This window comes from Lynx canadensis, chromosome D1, assembly GCF_007474595.2.
Source record: "Lynx canadensis isolate LIC74 chromosome D1, mLynCan4.pri.v2, whole genome shotgun sequence".
NCBI lineage: Eukaryota > Metazoa > Chordata > Mammalia > Carnivora > Felidae > Lynx > Lynx canadensis.
In genome coordinates, this window is record NC_044312.2 from 103,648,155 (window position 1) to 103,665,787 (window position 17,633).

At 43.1% G+C, this 17,633-nt stretch overlaps 2 protein-coding genes across 5 annotated transcripts in view; one reads left to right on the top strand and one right to left on the bottom strand.

Annotated features, from left to right (window-relative positions):
* The window catches only part of LPXN (leupaxin), a 37,211-nt gene extending 23,683 nt beyond the window's left edge, over positions 1-13,528 (bottom strand). Inside the window, exons 1-3 of the mRNA XM_030333843.1 lie at positions 13,417-13,528; positions 7,701-7,858; positions 2,051-2,097 (exon numbers count right to left, since the gene is read on the bottom strand). Of these exons, the coding sequence (XP_030189703.1) occupies positions 2,051-2,097; positions 7,701-7,858; positions 13,417-13,525 (314 nt within the window). The 5' untranslated portion in view covers positions 13,526-13,528. The remainder of the gene's footprint in view (positions 1-2,050; positions 2,098-7,700; positions 7,859-13,416) is intronic.
* A 3,446-nt stretch (positions 13,529-16,974) lies between these two features.
* Positions 16,975-17,633, top strand: part of ZFP91 (ZFP91 zinc finger protein, atypical E3 ubiquitin ligase) — a 45,917-nt gene continuing 45,258 nt past the window's right edge. For 2 of the 4 annotated variants that reach the window (XM_030333841.1, XM_030333842.1), the window contains exon 1: positions 16,975-17,439. In XM_030333841.1, the coding sequence (XP_030189701.1) occupies positions 17,090-17,439 (350 nt within the window). In that variant the 5' untranslated portion in view covers positions 16,975-17,089. The remainder of the gene's footprint in view (positions 17,440-17,633) is intronic. The other 2 variants (XM_030333839.1, XM_030333840.1) reach the window with 1 other exon arrangement.

The window sequence follows — 17,633 nt, forward strand, 5'->3', positions numbered from 1 at the left end:
GATGTTTTTATGATTGGTGTTTCTCCTTCTTCTTACCAAAATTATTTTTGTTCGTGTATACGTTTCTAAATTATCCTTCATATTGCTTTGATATATAACTACAGTAGAAATATTACTACATGGCTACACATGCCACTAGCATTGAATACAGTCTCAAGGTTGAAAGCAGCGTTTGGCTCATTTAAGCAAGCCAGAGGAAATGGTGGAAGCAGAATGCAGGCATCTAGTTTCTGAGTCTCACGCTCTGTCCACACCTGCGAGCCTTATCAGCTCCGAGTTATGCCAGCCTTAGGGATGTGTACCAGGCTATTGCTTATTTACTAGGCCACCTGGATTTCATATCAGTCTCCCATACCGATCGACACAGCAAGTGTCATTCGGTACTGGGGAAAATGTATCAGTCAAGGCCCACTCGGGAAAATACAAGCACTCTGGGAGTAAGCCAAAGGAATTTAATCCAGAAATTTGATTACACAGGTGATGGGATAACTAAAGAGGCAAACAGAAGATACTGAGGTAACGCAAAAGATTAGCCACGGCAGAAAGCCATTAAGCGAGGGGGTGGGGAGTTACTAAGAGCCAGAGGCCAAGGTACAAGCTGGAATGGAACCACAGTAGACCTGTCTTGCTCCAGCTGAAGCCAGAAAGGACATGTAACTGCCGACCCCAACACTGTGGAGAGAGATTAGGGGAGGAAATACCCTGAATTTCCCTGCCTTTCACCCTCCAGCGAAAGCCAACTGATCCTGGAGCCTGGAAAACCCAGCCTACAGGGGTCAGCGCCCCCGGAATACAGAGCGGAGCAAGAGAAGAGAAAGAAATAGGTCTGAGGGGAAAACGATGTGAGTCTTCTCCATTGGCATGCCATCAATTGATCGAAATGCCAGATACACAGGAAACTGGCTGTTGGTTGTGCTGGTTTTTCTGTTCTATGTTCCTGTTTTCATCAATATTTCTATCGAAGTCTTGGTTTCCTAGATTTTTAAAAAGCAAACATTTACTGAAAGCCTATGTGTGCCAGGCATGGTTTCATTGTTGTTTTGCTTCTTTGGATTTTTTTTTTTTTTTTTTTTTTTTTACAAGAAGGAGGGATAGGGTGGTCTAGGGGGCAACCCACCAGGCAGTCTCCTGGAACTGGAACCAATTGGCAATTACATTAATATAAATTGGCCTTACTCCCATCCAAGTAGAAAGTGTTCTCAGGTGGGAAGTTACAAAAAGACTTCATAGTAACACAGGTCCTTCCCTTATTTGGCATCATGGGTGTGCACTATTGACCGGCTGCGATTCTAGAACCAAATAAGGTATGGTGTGGTACTCTACCAAGCATGAGCCTTTGCTATCTCATTTCCCTTTTAATTTGTGAAGTCCTTCAATTTGTTTCCCAGAAAGCTGTCTGATTTTTCAAACTGTGAAGCACTACCTGAAGAGAGAATGAGAAAAACAGCCTTTTTCATTTTCTCAGACTGTTGATTCTGCTTTGGTCAGTCGAAATGGTTTAGTAAGTGGATCTGTTTGAATATGTAATGTTTTTAAAAGGAAATCCACCCCCCCTCCACCCCCCGCCCACCAGCTAAATAAATCTTGAACAACTATAGAAAGAAGAAGTACAGATTCATTAGAAGTATATATTCGTCAGTCTGCTGCGGAGACCCTCTTGTCTCACGTCGACCCTGATCTTAGCTCTGGTTTTGTTGGCATCTTGCTGAAATTTCTTTAGGTGTTTCCTCTTCCGCGAACTGGAGCGTGATATTTGGAGTAGCCCAGCCGAAACGTGCGGTGACTCGAACGATTTACACCTTTCCAGGTGGTGAAGGAAATAGTGGCTCCCCCCCAGCCTGGACGGCCCGTCTAGAAGGCAGGCACCCTAAGAAACTGCCAAGTGAGCTTGGCAGAACTCCACCTCTGCTGAAACACTATGGAAAGGGGAGGAGGGAAGTCACCGGAGTTCTAATAATGAACGCATGCGAAGCAACTTGTTGTCCAGACCCAGATTGATAACAATCATCTAATATCTTTAATATTTTAAAGTACTGAATAAAAAACATACCTGTAGATATTGGGCTCCTGGATATGGGTGGTATACACGAGCTGTACCTAAGACATATAAGTGACAGAGAAGAAAGAGCAAACAATGAGTTTCTGCTGGGAGAATGTTGTCACTCATCTGTGCCCAGAATTAGAGGATGTTGTTAGCTTCTAAATAGGACTGATAACTAGCATATCTCTGAGATTTTCTTTCCCAAGGCAGAGCAAAACCAGCCATCCCACAACAGAAGGCCAAATTCGAAGCAGCCAGCATGTGAACAAGTAACAGCGTCCCCCGCCCTGCCCTAAAAAACACTGAAATAGAGAAGTTGATCGTACTCAGATAGGAACCATAAAACCGACGAAAAGAATCAGAGCAATTCCTTTACCTAGACAGGATGTTGTCTAGGGGAAGACTATATCATGGCTAACTCTGACATACAAAAAAATAAAATATGTGTGTCTCTAAAGGGTAGTTGACCAGCAACTCATTTATTTATGGAACACATACTTATTGGGTGCCTGTTATGTGCCGGGGCCAAGGATGCAGCAATGAAAACAGAAAATGAACAAACAAAAATTGTCTCCTCTGCCTCTGACATTATGGTGGTGAGAGCGGATAATGAACAAATTAATAAGAAAACAGTAAATTCGGTAACGTGTAAAACTAATCAGGGGGGAGGGCATGAGAAATGGGAGAAAGGTGGCAATGGAAAATTTATCTGTCGATCAGGGAAGGACTCACTGAGAAGGCGCCACTTGAGTGAGGACTCACAGAAGGTGAGAGGAGTAAGGAGACTGGGGGGAGCCCTGGAGCATCCATGTAACCGAAAGGTGGCCAGGGCAGCACAGTGAACTGGCAAGACAGGGACAGGGAGTAAAAGGGGCCAGATCAAGCAAGTAGGGTGACCATATAATGGTTCAAACTGGGATGTTCTTAAAAGCGAAAGAGGGGTAGGCACCAAAAATAATTAATACTATATAACTTTAAAAATATGTATTTCTTGACCAAAAATTGGGTTTTATTATATTGATGGACCTACAAAATAATTCTCTTTTTTATTAATGTTTATTCTCGAGAGAGAGACAGAGATGGAGTGTGAGTGGGGGAGGGGCAGAGAGAGAGGGAGACGTAGAATCTGAAGCAGGCTCTAGGCTCTGAGCTGTCATCTCAGAGCCCGACTCGGGGCTCGAACTCACGAACTGTGAGGTCATGACCCGAGCCAAAGTCCGACGCTTAACCGACTGAGCCACCCAGGCGCCCCTACAAAATAATTCTCTTGAAAACTTATTTTCGAAATAAAATTGTCTAGGGGTGCCTGGGTGGCTCAGTCAGTTAAGTGCCCAACTTTTGATTTTGGCTCAGCTCCTGATCTCATGGTTCGTGAGTTCAAGCCCTGCGTCAGGCTCTGCGCTCACAGCAAGGAACCTGCTGGGTATTCTCTCTCTCCTTTTTCTCTGCCTCTCTCTCAAAATAAATAAACTTAAAAAAGTAAAATTCTCTAGAATGTTTTTAGATGACATAGCTATAAACATTATTTTTTTTATGTTTATTTATTTTGAGAGAGAGCACAAATGGGGGAGGGGCAGAGAGAGAGGGAGAGAGAGAATCCCAAGCAGGCTCAGCCCTGTCAGCGCAGAGCCTGATGTGGGGCTCAACCTCACACACCGTGAGATCATGACTTGAGCTGAAATCAAGAGTCAGTCACTCAACTGACTGAGCCACCCAGGCATCTCTAAACATTAAGTTAAAAAAAAAAAAAAAAAAGCTTGTATATTGATTATTTGAACATTTTTAAACAGCACAGTAAATAATTTTTCTTGATATAGATTCATATACCTTAATTGGTTACCTAGCCATTGTTGTCTCTAACACTGTGATGTGGAAATTTTTCTGAAAGATGTCTTTTTTTAAAATATGATCTTATTAGGGCACCCAGGTGACTCAATTAAGTGTCCAACTTTTGATTTTGGCTCAGGAGGTCATGATCTCAAGGTTTGTGAGTTCAAGCCCCTCATTGGGCTCTGTGCTGACAGCATGGAGCCTGCTTCAGATTCTCTCTCCCTCTCTCTCTGTTCCTCCTCTGCTCTCTCTCTCTCTCAAAATAAACTAATAAAAAATTTTTTTAATAAAATATGATCTTATTATTTTCATATCTTTTAGTATTGCAAACTAGTTAAGGAGCTGCATTTTATATATATGCATTTTATATATAAGATATAAAAATATTTTGAAGTTATTGATACTTTTAACTGATGCTTCTCTGTAGACCATGATATTGAGAATTGAGAAAATATTCCCACTCTGGATGTTGATGAGCCTATAAGTTCAGGGCAAATTCTGCTAAATGGAGGATATTCTCAAATGTTTCTCATATTAAAATGTATAAATATTTCTGCCCCAGTATTTTCACAGGTGCTGTATTTCTACCTCCATCCAGAGCACCTTTCTTCGATAATATTTTTACAAGACAGAGCTCCTAAGTCGTCTCTTTGTGATTCTTTTCAACATTTTGCCAAATGTAGATACTGCAAAATCATAGGCCTTCACAATTTTATCCCATTCTGGTGGAGAATATAAATTTATCCAATTAAAATTAGAAACTCCATCAAAGACAAGATTTTTTCCAAAGCACAATTTTCAAATTAGGTAATTAAACCATTTGAGCTCTCATCTGTTAAGTTGTTCAATTCCTCCCCAGCTTTTGTAGAGAGAAATTTGAGCTCCTTCCTTTTTGCAAGCTTTGTTTTACATAATTGCAACTTGCTGAAAGCTTCAAAAGCTGAATTTTCATGCTACATTCACTGAATAATTCGATTAAATATTTCTGACTGATTTTCCACATAATGCAACCTATATTTAAGTTGCTTTACAAAATGTTATTTTCAGAGGCTCAGGCATTTCTAAAATCCGATTGATGACAGGCAATACAGAAAGAAAATGCATGCAGCCATGCTGAAATGTTGTTTCCGTATTCAACATCAGCTTCTGTCACAGAAGTTTTGTAGATGAGTTAGATACATATATACTCTGATGGTGGAAATATAGATCTGTAAATTTTGACATTTGCAGTTTCTATTTTGATGGGTAGAATCCTGGAGCTTGGATGCAGTCAGGAATTTTGTGCACATCACAACCAATTCAAGCACATTTCTGCTGCATAGGTTTTTTAATATGGAACTTTTTTTTTTTAACGGCAATTCTGTTCTCCATCAAAATTTGTATTCATATGATCACACACGCACAATAACCCACTTTGTCTTCAATGTTGAACTTCCCAACTAAATTTACAATGGCATTAACAATGTCAGATGTTCTGCTTTTGAGGGAAGAATGAATTTCCAAATACTGAATTTTGATCCTTTCAATTAGAGGGGAAAAAAATCAAACCATTTTGGAATTAACAAATTTTCTAACTGAGGTCTCCGGTGGCACGGATATAAAATTGACATTATTTGACGGTTTGCAAAGGGAGTCAACTCAATCGCCACATTTACTTCAGTTAGAAGCACAAGAAACCTTGAAGCTGATATCAAACAAAACCAGTTTAGAAGTGACACTTGATGCAGATGTAAAGGTGTGCTTCACTGTGACATGTTAGACACGCCTCCTGCAGCTGCACATGCTAAACCATCAGGCACGTTCTTTTTACATGAGCAACTTATGAAGTAGATGCTGATGTTTCGTCCCTATGGCTGTGTCTTCCTGTATTCTAAGGGGCACTAACATCTCTACTTGCCACCGGGGGTGGACAGGAAATGTTGGCAAATATTTTGTGCAAATTACACATTCATCATCAATTCCTTGAGAAAATTAAACATGTAATTCTGGGTTTGGTTTTGTCGTGAGCCAAATGCTGCTAAAAGCATCTGCTGCAAAAATAAAAGCATTGCCAAATAATAAAACAAATAGCTATAGCTGTACATACACAATTAAGGACAAAGCTGCTTTAATGAGAACATTTAGAATACACTACACTCAGCGGTGAGAATGCTTGGCCTCTATTTCCTGCACGTAATTTGTATGATATTAAGCCACAGTTTCCCATATTTTTTCTGACCCTGAGGAGGGTCCATGATTCTCATGAGCATGAGTGGTGCTATACAGAGTGACCGGCTGGGGAAAAAGCTTCCAAAGTTCCCCTGCCATCACCTGCAACCAGAGGTGTTAGCTGTCCCTGACGGTGCCTAAGCTTTTAGCTTTAACAGCCCGCACCCTGCATGTTATCCCTGAAAAGGACCTTGCCAGTTAGGATGTGTCTGAACAGGATCAGGGAAAGAGAGATGAGTTGTCATTAGCCATCTTTAGGATTCAGCCATAATACAGTTCGAATTCTGTTCACTGGATGTATTTCACATGCTACTAGATGAGGCGTTAGAAGAAGCCAGAAGAACCAAATGGAGGTCTATGAACCCACGCTGGTTTAGTGTAAATACTAATAAGAAAACACTAATAAGAAAACTCCCTAAAATATGTAAGACTTAGGGTAAATGCCAAAGCCAATAATAGGATGTCAAGAAAACAAGCATAAACTCAGGGCTCGTCCAAGTGAACCGAGGTATAGTCACCCCACTAAGGTCAGCGTAAAGATGGTGGCTTTTGCTTCAAATGGAGATAGAAATTCACTGTGGGGTTCCGAGTAAAGGAATGACATCATCTGATTTAAGTTTTACGGAATCACTCTGGCTGCTACTCTGAAAATAAAATGCTGGGGGCAAGGGTAGCAGACCAGTTAGGAGCCTATGGCTATGATGTTGCATTGAGGAAAAGAGACAGTAGCTCCCTAGGAGAGAAATAAATGTCCATCCTTAAAACTGTATGTATATAGCTGGAGGGAGGAACCATTAAAGGGGGAAGGAACCACAGGCTCAGATTTCATGTCTGTGCAACCTGTGATTTCATACCAAGTGTACAAGGACGAATCAGAATATCATAGTTCAAAACACCACATGTGAAAACTACTTAATTCCTCTTCTACACTAATTCTATTTTCATCAAGCAACCTCCTAAGTACAACATAGATTCATGTAGACTTACGTATAGGAAGGAAATATATATATACATATATATATGTATATAGCAAATACTAGTATCTATTATTCTATTTGATGGTTAGACTATCTCTAACCAGACAATGATAAATTGGATTTCTGGATTTTTAAAAAAATACCATCTGAGTTTAATTTGTTTCTGTTGGTCCCCTAGAGTGTCATCATCTCTACGTATACTAATAATTGAATTTCCTAATAGATTTAACAGAAAATAAGACATGGAAAGTTGTGGCCCTAGAAGGTCACCCTGAAAAGACTTGTCTGAGCTCCCACCTGGCCTTGCCCAGGTAATCCCTGGTCTTCTGGAGTGTTAATTCCAGACATACTGCAACATGCATCTCTGATGCCCAGACAGCAATATCAGAATTTTCCAAGTAAATTAGGGAAGACTCTGTTACCATGCCCTCACTAGAAAAAAATTTAATTCTCAAAGATTTATTCTTCCATGATGATTTTCTCAATTCTCCTCCTTTCCAAAAACAACCACCTTTAAGTTATCATTGAGGGATTTTTCTTGGATATATGATTCTCCTCTCACATCACTCTACGTAAGATACAATTAATTTTCAGAAATGCACTCAAACACTTATATTCAAGGTACTCCAATAAATGAAAGTTACCAGCAAGGGACTTGTATCATCCTGAACAGAAGGGACACCTGAAGTCTCAGCAAGGTCAGTCTCCTTTCTGGAATGCTGACCCAGGGAAAGAGGAGCTGGGCTGGAGGATTCATCACTGTCCTGGAGAGTGGAGCGTTCCAGTTCCTCCAATAAGGCATCTGTATTATAAGATACAAGAGAAGCATAATACAGAATATGGAAGTCTTCTGGGATAATTTTCCTCCTTAATTATCCCCACTGTGCCTCCATTCATCTTCTCCTTTTGGGTTGGGGCTATTTTCAAATATCTTCTCTTATTCCATATTTTACTTCAAGACTGTGGTCTATTCTACCAGAAGATGTTTAATGCCTCCACATACTGTGATCTATTTCCTATGGTTGCATTCAATTTCACAGCATCACTCAAGAATTTGACTTCTTATAATGCAGCGTATTAATACTTATCATTCATTTTGGGTGGATTGCCTACAAAGATCCCCAATAAGAAAAAAGTAAATCCCTATATATTTTTCCTATCAGAAAAATAGAAGTAATTATATTACATTTTTTCTAAATATACCAAGACAGTGGGGCACCTGGGTGATGCAGTTGGTTAAGCACCCAACTCTTAGTCTTGGCTCAGGTCATGATCTCACAGTTGGTGAGTTCGAGCCCCACATAGGGCTCTGTGCTGATGGCGTGGAGCCTGCTTGGGATTCTGTCTCTCCTTCTCTCTGCTCCTCCCCCATTTATGCTCTCTCTCTCTCAAAAAATAAATAAACTTAAAAAAAATAAGTATACCAAGACAGTAATACTCATTCTTAACTCTGATTATTTTTTTTTCTTACATACCAAGCACATGATAAAACTGTCAAAACCAAGTAGAAGTATTCTGTCTTTTAGACTATAGGGGGAAAAAAGGGATCATGGAGAAAACAGCTATTGCAAAATCAAGCAAGATGTTGCAATCCAAATACTTGAGACTTGTTTCCCTTGTAGTTTTCTTCAGAAAAACCAATGCACTTTACAAGTAGCACACTACCACTTTTCTGTTATGATGAAATTAATAATAATTAATAAAAGTCAACACATTACAGGCACTACGCTCAGGAACTTATATATTTCATTTAGTCATCCTAATGCTTTAAGGCAGGTGATATTATCATCCTTACTTTGTAAATCAGCTACTACTGATGCAGCCTTGTCTGACTGATCCTGGACTATCTGATCCCAGACCCTGCACTAACTTCAAGTCAAAAATTCCAGTCCCCATCCTCACGTGGATTCTCGGGGCCATCTTGGCATGACTTCTCTGAAGCCACTTCCTCATCCCCGTAATCAAGTCATTTTATTACAAGTTTTCTCAAATTGTGGGTTGAGATCCATTAGTGGATCTGTGGTGGGTTTCTTACCACAGGTCATGTTTTCTTTAAGTTAGCAAAACAGTGGATTATATTATTTCTAAGGATCTGCCTAGGTCTGAAGTCCTCAGATGAGGAAAATGAACTTTACACAGGTCATTAAAAAAACAGATTTTCATTTATTTTAGATATCAGGGGGGATGGGTATTTATTAACGGCATAAGAAAAGACTTAGTCATTTCTGCCCAAAAGTCCATCAACTGATGAACAGATAAAGAAGATGTGGTGTATGTATATACAATGCAATATTATTCAGCCATAAAAAAAGAATGAAATCTTGCCATTTTCAAAGATGTGGATGGAGCTAGAGAGTATCACGCTAAGTGAAATAAGTCAGAGAAAGACAAATACCATATGATTTCACTCATATGTGGAATTTAAGAAACAAAATAGATGATCGTGGCGGGGGGTGGGGGAGGGGAGGGAAAGAGAGAGGAAAACCAAGAACCAGACTCTTAACTATACAGAACAAACTGATGGTTATCAGAGAGGAGGTGGGTGGGGGTATGAGTGAAATAGGTGAAGAGGAGTAAGGAGCGCACTTGTTGTGATGAGCCCCAGGTGATATATGTAAGTGTCGAATCACTATATGGGACACCTGAAACTAATATTACACTGCATATTAACTAGCTGGAATTTTTTTAAAAATCTAGTAATTTCTTGCAAGTGAAATTTTCTACAGATCTTTCTTAGTCACCCGTCTCATAAAAATATTGAAGTTTATGCATCATTTTAGAGATGAGCAAGCTGAGCTAAACTCTTCAAGGCAAACTACCCTCCAAAAACTAACGGCAGTGGAAAAAAAGAGATGAAGGGGAAACTGAGATTAAAAGAGATTTAAGAAACACAACTAATTTCAATGTGTGAACTTCAATAAAAAGAAAACAATGAGGAATATTGAACACTGAATATTCAATACTTTAAATAAGCACTGTTAACTTATATTAGATGTAAAAAGACATTTGATAATATTAAGTAATTGTTAACATTTTACGTGTTTCATGATATTAAAGAACGATTATGAATTTTGTTCGTGATAATGCTATTATGGTTATTTGTATATGTATATATTTATTTTAGAGATTAATACTGAATTATTTACCAATGACATGAATGTAATATCTGATTATCACTTTAACATAATCCAAGAGTGGGGCGCCTGGGTGGCTCAGTCGGACAAGCGTTGGACTTTGGCTCAGGTCATGATCTCACCGTTCACGTCGGGCACATGGGGCTTTGAGCTCACAGCTGACAGTAAGGATCCTGCTTCAGATTCTCCACCTCCCTTTCCCTCTGCCCCTCCCTACCATGTGCATGCTTTCTCTCTCTCTCTCTCTCTCTCTCTCTCTCTCTCTCTCTCTCTCTCTCTCAAAAATAAATAAACATTAGGGGCACCTGGGTAGCTCAGTTGGTTGGGCGTCTGACTTCAGCTCAGGTCATGATCTCACAGCTTGTGAGTTCAAGCCCTGCATCGGGCTCTGTGCTGACAGCCCAGAGCCTGGAGCCTACTTCAGATTCTGTGTCTCCCTCTCTCTCTCTGCCCCTCCCCCACTCACACTCTGTCTCTCTCTCTCTCCTTCAAAAATAAACATTAAAAAAATAAAATAAAATAATCCAGGAGTGAAAGGAATGGATGGGTGTATTAATGAAATAAGATTGGCCAAGAGCTGATGATTGTTTACGCTGGTTGATAGGTATACTAGATTTCATTAAACTATTTTCTTTACTTGCGTATATTTTAAAATTGCTGATAATAAAAGATTTTTTTAAATGAACAAAAAAGAAAAGGAAAACTAAAGTAGAAAGAGAAAGCAAAACTTTTTTCTAATAACCTTACTAGCCAGAACGAATGCCAAACTGAGTTCCAAAGTTTTATTCGGTGCCCCTCCATTAAGACGTAGCCCCCCCCTTTTCTTTTCTATTTTCTAAGCTTCACTCCAACCAGAAGTCATACATCTCCTTGGATTCAAAATAAAAGAGCATTTACAATAAAGACTAGGGGAGAGAGGAGACCCTCCATGAGGCACACACAACATCTCTAGGAGTAGGTTACACACCAAAGTTAGTGTAACTCTCCCCGCTGGGTCATGAGTTAACAGGCCTCCCTCTTCCCGTTTCCTATGAATGCACGTACACCAACACCCGAGATTATCTTGCTTTCTGCCAGATTCCGTAATTTGAAGATGACTAACTTCAGTATGACAAATGCAGGGTTACAAGGGGTGGGGGGTGGTAGTATGCTGAAAACTCCACAGTCCTTCTCTGTGGTGCTTCATCTGTGGAAATCCAATCATGTCAACATTAACATGAAAGGTTAGGTGAGGTCTCTTGGGGGATCTCACTGGATTGTAAAGCTTTCATTCAGAGCCAGAGGTTGCTCCTGGTTCCCCATTAGCCGGCCTCCCTGAGTAATGAAGCTTCAGGTAAAAGCTGGTGGCTGCAAACTACCGACCTTGGAGGAGATACTGCAAAAAGAAAATATCTGCCTGCCTTTGCTGACCTGTCACCTGTTAGGAGGTTTGGTACTTTCCCCCTTTCTCCATTTCTGCACCAGGTTTCTCTACCATTTTATCCTGCTCAACTAGGGCAAAACTGTACAAATCTAATTTGTAATTTTTTAAGTATCTGGGTTGTTCTACTGGCTGGAACACACTTCTAAAACAGGAGAGGGATGCCTGGGTGGCTCAGTTGTTTGAGTGTCTGATTCTCGATTTTGGCTCAGGTCATGATCTCACAGTTGGTTGAGTTTGAGCCCTGCATCAGGCTCTGGGCCGACAGCGTGGAGTCTGCTTGGAATTCTCTCTCCCTCACTCTCTGCCCTTCCCTGGCTCATTCTCTCTCTCTCTCCGTCTCAATAAATAAACAAATAAACATTAAAAAAAAAAACAATGGGAGAACACCTTGTAGATTAATCAGTTTTGGTGTTATGGGTTCCTGAGAGCGATACTGAACAAGTTTATTATTTTTCTTACTTTTCTCATTGGAAATAAAAAGTGGATAATACCTATTTCAGAGAGTTGCTTCAGACACTAACATGATTAATATCTGTAAAAACGTTAGGTTTTAGCTTAACTCGCTGAATACTTATTAGTTCCCTTTTGAATTACCTGGGTGAAAGCCATTAGGTGTTGCTAAAATACGAAAGAAGGGCTAGATTCTAGTGAGCTGGACTTTGAACTTAGAAACGTGAACTTCCCCAATTCTCACACAGAATAAGAATGTGGATTCTAGTCCAAGTCCAAACCACGTTCTACCCCAAGCAGCAAAAGAGAGACTTCACCTTCAAAACAGTTTTGTGTCTATTAAATACCACCTTTCCCTCTTCATTAACATCTCTTTCCTCCTATAATTTGCCTTTCTTCCTTTCTCTGCTCCTCGTGCTCTCAAATTACACTCCCAATAACTAACACTCCCAATAATTAACAACAGCAACAAAAGACAACATGTGAGATACGTTTTGTTGTTGTTGTTGTTGTTGTTGTTCACACTTTTGACATACCCCAGACATACAAAAACCCGTAACACTGTGGGATTAATACAGCTTGGAAAGCGAGTAAAGGTTAGTGACTCAGTGTTAGGAAGGATGCCAGCAACAAAGGTCAGCCGAGGATAAAGAATGAATCCCAAGAATGACAAAGCTTCCATTACTCCAAAGATTTGAAGTCAGCGATCTCTCTGAGCCATGTGGCCAATTGTTTCACTGCTGGTTTTAATTGTTTGAAGTGGAAAGAGTATCATATTTGCAGTCCGTAGTAATCTGTTCCTTGAGAATTCCTCCAAATAAAGAGCTTAGCAACAGAATTGCTGGAGTTATTGTGCTAATTCTCCTTGGTTTAATACTAAACCATGGAACAAATGAAACCACCCTGGCCTTTCTCCAACCTTTACAGATGTCTCATTCTTGCTCTTCCATTTCTTCTCCTCACCAACACCATCTATCCCTCTCCCTTTTTTTTTTTTCTTCCTAAATCATATCTCTGCAGGTGCCAACTGTGTGACCACCCTGTGACCTCCAATAGTCGCCAAGGGGCAAATACTCATAATAAACAATTCAGTCCAAAAGTATTTGTGCATGGTTTACTCTGCTAAGCACCAAACTCTGCCTGTTTGTGCCACTAAAAGAGTGCACCCGGAGTTCCCCAAAAACAATCCTAGTTCCTCACGCTTCACTCTTGGTTGGGCTGAGGTCAAGAGAGAAGTGGAAACAAAATCTTCCAGCAGCACCCTCCCCCTGGCTAGAAGTACATCCCACCACACAGAGATGGTAGCCAAGTCTTCATTCCTTCAGTTTCCCCTCCAGGAAGGTCCTCACTCACCTAACTCTTCCATTGTCACGCACCCCAAGATGCGCTGGTCCCACAGGTTGTGAGGAACTGTTTTAGCATGTGCTGAAGAGGACTGCAAAGGAACTGAACGAAACAGCATGAAGCAGCCTCTATAACCCTTTTTGGTTCCTGTATTTGCGTAGCACTTCCTCTCTTTTGATTTGGTGAGTTTTTTTTTTCTTTTCTTTTTGAAAAGTTAGGGTTCTAAAAATGGGACATAGAAAGATGGGTAGTAGGATTTGAGTTCTGTTAGTGCATTGGACAGGGTGATAAAGATTCAAAATTAACTCTGAAAAAAATTGAACTCCTACTATGTGCCAGGATTCATCTTGAATTCATGGGAGTGGCAGATTTGCACTTGTTTCCTCCAGTGTGGCTGGAGCATCAGAAAACCTGCTGTGTGAGTGTATGTGAGTATGTGCATGCGTGTGTGTGCACATAAAGCTGGGGACCACAAAAGCAGTTTCCTTCATAAAATTTCCATCAGTTAACCAGCACCCAATTCGTTTTGCTGTCTTCATTCACTTAATTATCCTGAAACTGTGCTTCCCTGCTTTCCTGAATAGACTGTAAATCCATTAAAAGCAGGGCAGAGTAGTAGTCACATTTAGATTTTCAGGGCCTGGCTACGTCTGTGGTCCAAAACACAACCAACTATAGCAGTCATGAAGAATGAAATGGGAAGACAAGACACAAGGCGTTAAGCTGCAGATGTCTCAGTGAAGCACAATTTCTGCTTAGCTATGTTGCTTTCTAGCAATTTCTCTGAAAAAGGACACTGAGATTAATTTTCATCTTTACCACTCTGATTTTACTCACCTTGAATGAAATAAAACATTTACAAAAGGCCTCCTATGAGAAGGCAGTGTGTGAAGAACTATAATTATGGACCTGTGAAACAGATATTATTATCTCCATCTCTACCAGTAGTGAAATAAATTCAAGGAATGGTAACTTGAGGAAATTAACAGAATTATAGGTAGCTTTACTATTTACTATAATCCAGAGAGAGAGAATCTAAAGCAGGCTTCTCACTGTCAGTGCAAAACCCGACGTAGGGCTCAAACCCACCAACCCACGAACTGTGAGATTGCAACTCATGAATTGTGAGATCGTGACCTGAGCTGAAGTCAGATGCTCAACCAACCAAGTCACCCAGGTGCCCCAATCCAGATTTAGTTTCAATGCCTGTGATCTTTCCTCTGCAATCCAGTGGTCTTTTTTTTTTTTTTTTTTTTTTGGTTGATCTAAAGGAATTATTGATTCTTTCATTCCCTCCTGACACAAAGATTTTTTTTTTTAATCAAAAGATTCCCACTCTGCATTACTTTGAGCAGCCATTGGATGTCAGTGCTGTTCCAAAAGTCCAGATGGGTTTGAAAAAATTCCCATCCACACTAATCTGTAGTTTTTACAACTGAAATGTCACTAGTCCTATGAAAGTGCAGAACACTCGACAGCAAATATGCCATTTGCCTCATCTGAACTGGTAACTAAGCCAAGACACCGAGGAAAAATGCACTTCAGCACTTGGCTTGCAAATATTAGACTCCATCTGCAGTTTAACTTAATGATTTATGTGAAATTTAGAATTGGATCCCCAGATCTTGTTTCCAACTGCTTTCTCTGGGGGGTTTTAACCCTGGATGTTTTATTTTCTAGGGGTAAGAACCATTCTCTCACATCGCTTCCTGGGTATAGTTCATGAAAAGCAGTAAGGAAGGAAGGAATGCAGGAGTCACTGACTGCAACTTGGAAAACAAATGGAAACTCCCATTTGACGCATTAGGATAATATAGTTGCATATGCTAGTGAACAGACAGGTAATTTCTGACAAAGCTGCTATTCTGACCATGCTTCCTGTGCAGCAGAAACATTCAAAACCACAGAAGCCAAGTGGCTTTGAGGGAGGGAGCATGAAAGAGGCCTTGGGTTTCTCTGAGTAGGTCACAGAATCACGATAACAACCCTTCACCCTACCCCCTTCCCTGCAGCCCAGGGACCACAGCCAAGTTAGGCAGCTGACGCCAGCTCCTTGGCACCAACATCGGGTAAAACAGCAACTCTAGAATCCTTTCCGCAAACTTTTATTTAAAAAAAATTTTTTTAACGTTTTTTTTTAATAGACACAGAGAGACAGAGTGCGAGTGGGGTAGAGACAAAGAGAGAGGAAGACACAGAATCCAAAGCAGGGTCCAGGTTCTGAGCTGTCAGCACAGAGCCCCACGTGGGGCTGGAACCCACCAGCTGTGAGATCATGACCCGAGCTGAAGTCCCAGGCTTAATGGACTGAGCCACCCAGGCGCCCCTCCACAGACGTTAAGAACCAAATGAGTGGTGGGTTTGTGCTATGCGCCAAGCACCGGACGGATCCAGATTCAGTGCCTGACCTCTAGGAGCTCACGGGTCACACATAAGATGACGAGGCGTATACTGCAAACATGAACGCTAGGAGGTGCAAAGTAACCAACCCAGGCCACTGTGAACGTGGCCACCCAAGAGATGTGTCGCCAACACCGATTCCAAAGTCGGGAAAACAGTCCTAAGCTATCCCAACCAGCAACTGCCCCGACAACCCAGCTGGGATCTGTGCAAGTTTCGCGGCCTAACCCGGAAATACTACCTCCTTGAAAGAGCAAACGCCCACTGCAGAACGAGTAAACTACCTTTCCCATCGTGCATCACTCAAAACCTCCCAGCATCCTCTATGCCTCCGGTTGCCTGTCGTCTTTTCCTAAAGCTCTGGATATTCAGGACTTCATCTCCCAGGATGCCTTTTGACAAGTTGACCCTGCGCATGCGCCAAGAGGCGGGCCCTCCTTGCCCTCACGACCCCGCCTCTGTTCTACCGCCGCCATTTTTTCAGAGACTTTCATCCGGCAGCCGACGGCGTTTTTTTTCTTAAAGGAGAAGCGACAACTCAAAAAAATTTCCCCTTCTTTCCGCAAGACCTGGCGGCGCTGGGGACAGAAAGGCCACAGACAGGAAAGTGGGGTCGGGGTGGAGGCAGAAGAACGCCAAGGCTACTTCCACGGCTTAAGGAAGAAGGATAGAAAGAGCCCTGTGGCATTAGCGGCTCCTTAGGGAGGCAGGTGCGCGCGCAGCCAGTCCAGGGTGCGCGCGAGGCGGGGAAAAAAAGGTGCGTTTTCCTCCCACCAATCTCCTCGCGGGACCTGCTCCTCCCACTGCCCCTAGCGCGCGTTGAGCTCGTGGGGCGGGGGAGGGGGGGAGGAAGGTCACTTTAGGATTGTCGCGAGACGCAGCCGTTTAACGGTGAGAACGGGTGCGCGGGGAAGGAAACCTCGCGCGCTCCCTTAGAGCCGTTTCCTGATTGGTTGAAGGAAGGGGTGGGGGAGGGAACCTGGTACGTCGCTGCGTGAGAGGCCGCGAGGGGCAGAGCGAAGAAGCCGTCCCTCCTCTCCGATTGGTCCGCTGCACGTCTGTGGCGGGCGCGCGCGCCGCCAGCGGTAGCGGGCCTTGAGTGGCAGGGGGTGGGGGGGGGCGCCCTCGGAGCCGGGCGGAGGGGAGGGGGGAAAGAGGAGCGCTGAGTGAGATTGAGCCGGACGCTCCGGGAGGCGAAGGGGGCGGGGGGAGCAGCGCCGCGGCCGCCGCCGCCTCCGCCTCCGCCGCCTGGGACGAGGGGGTGGGGGACGGACGAGCCCCGATGCCGGGGGAGACGGAAGAGCCGAGACCCCCGGAGCAGCAGGACCAGGAAGGGGGAGAGGCGGCGGCGGCCAAGGCGGCTCCGGAGGAGCCCCAACAACAGCCCCCTGAGGCGGCGGCGGCGGCGGCGCCTGCAGGGACCACTAGCAGCCGCGTGCTGAGGGGAGGTCGGGACCGGGGCCGGGCCGCTGCGGCCGCCGCCGCCGCCGCTGTGTCTCGCCGGAGGAAGGCCGAGTATCCCCGCCGGCGGAGGAGCAGCCCCAGCGCCAGGCCTCCCGACGCCCCAGGGCAGCAGTCCCAGGCCGCGAAGCCCCCGTCTCCAGCTCAGGGCAAGAAGAGTCCGCGACTCCTGTGAGTAACGCAGTCTTTCAGGCGGTGGGAAAGACCCCCCTCTGTCCGCACGCAATCCTCTCGGCTCCCGTAGCGCCCACTCCACGTGACATCCTGCCTGCTCTGCCCCCTGCCGGCTCGCGCGCCAGATGTCACGCCGCCTCCCTGCTAGCTGTCCCGTCGCTCCTCTCTGGCCCTCCCCCGTGCCCCCCGTC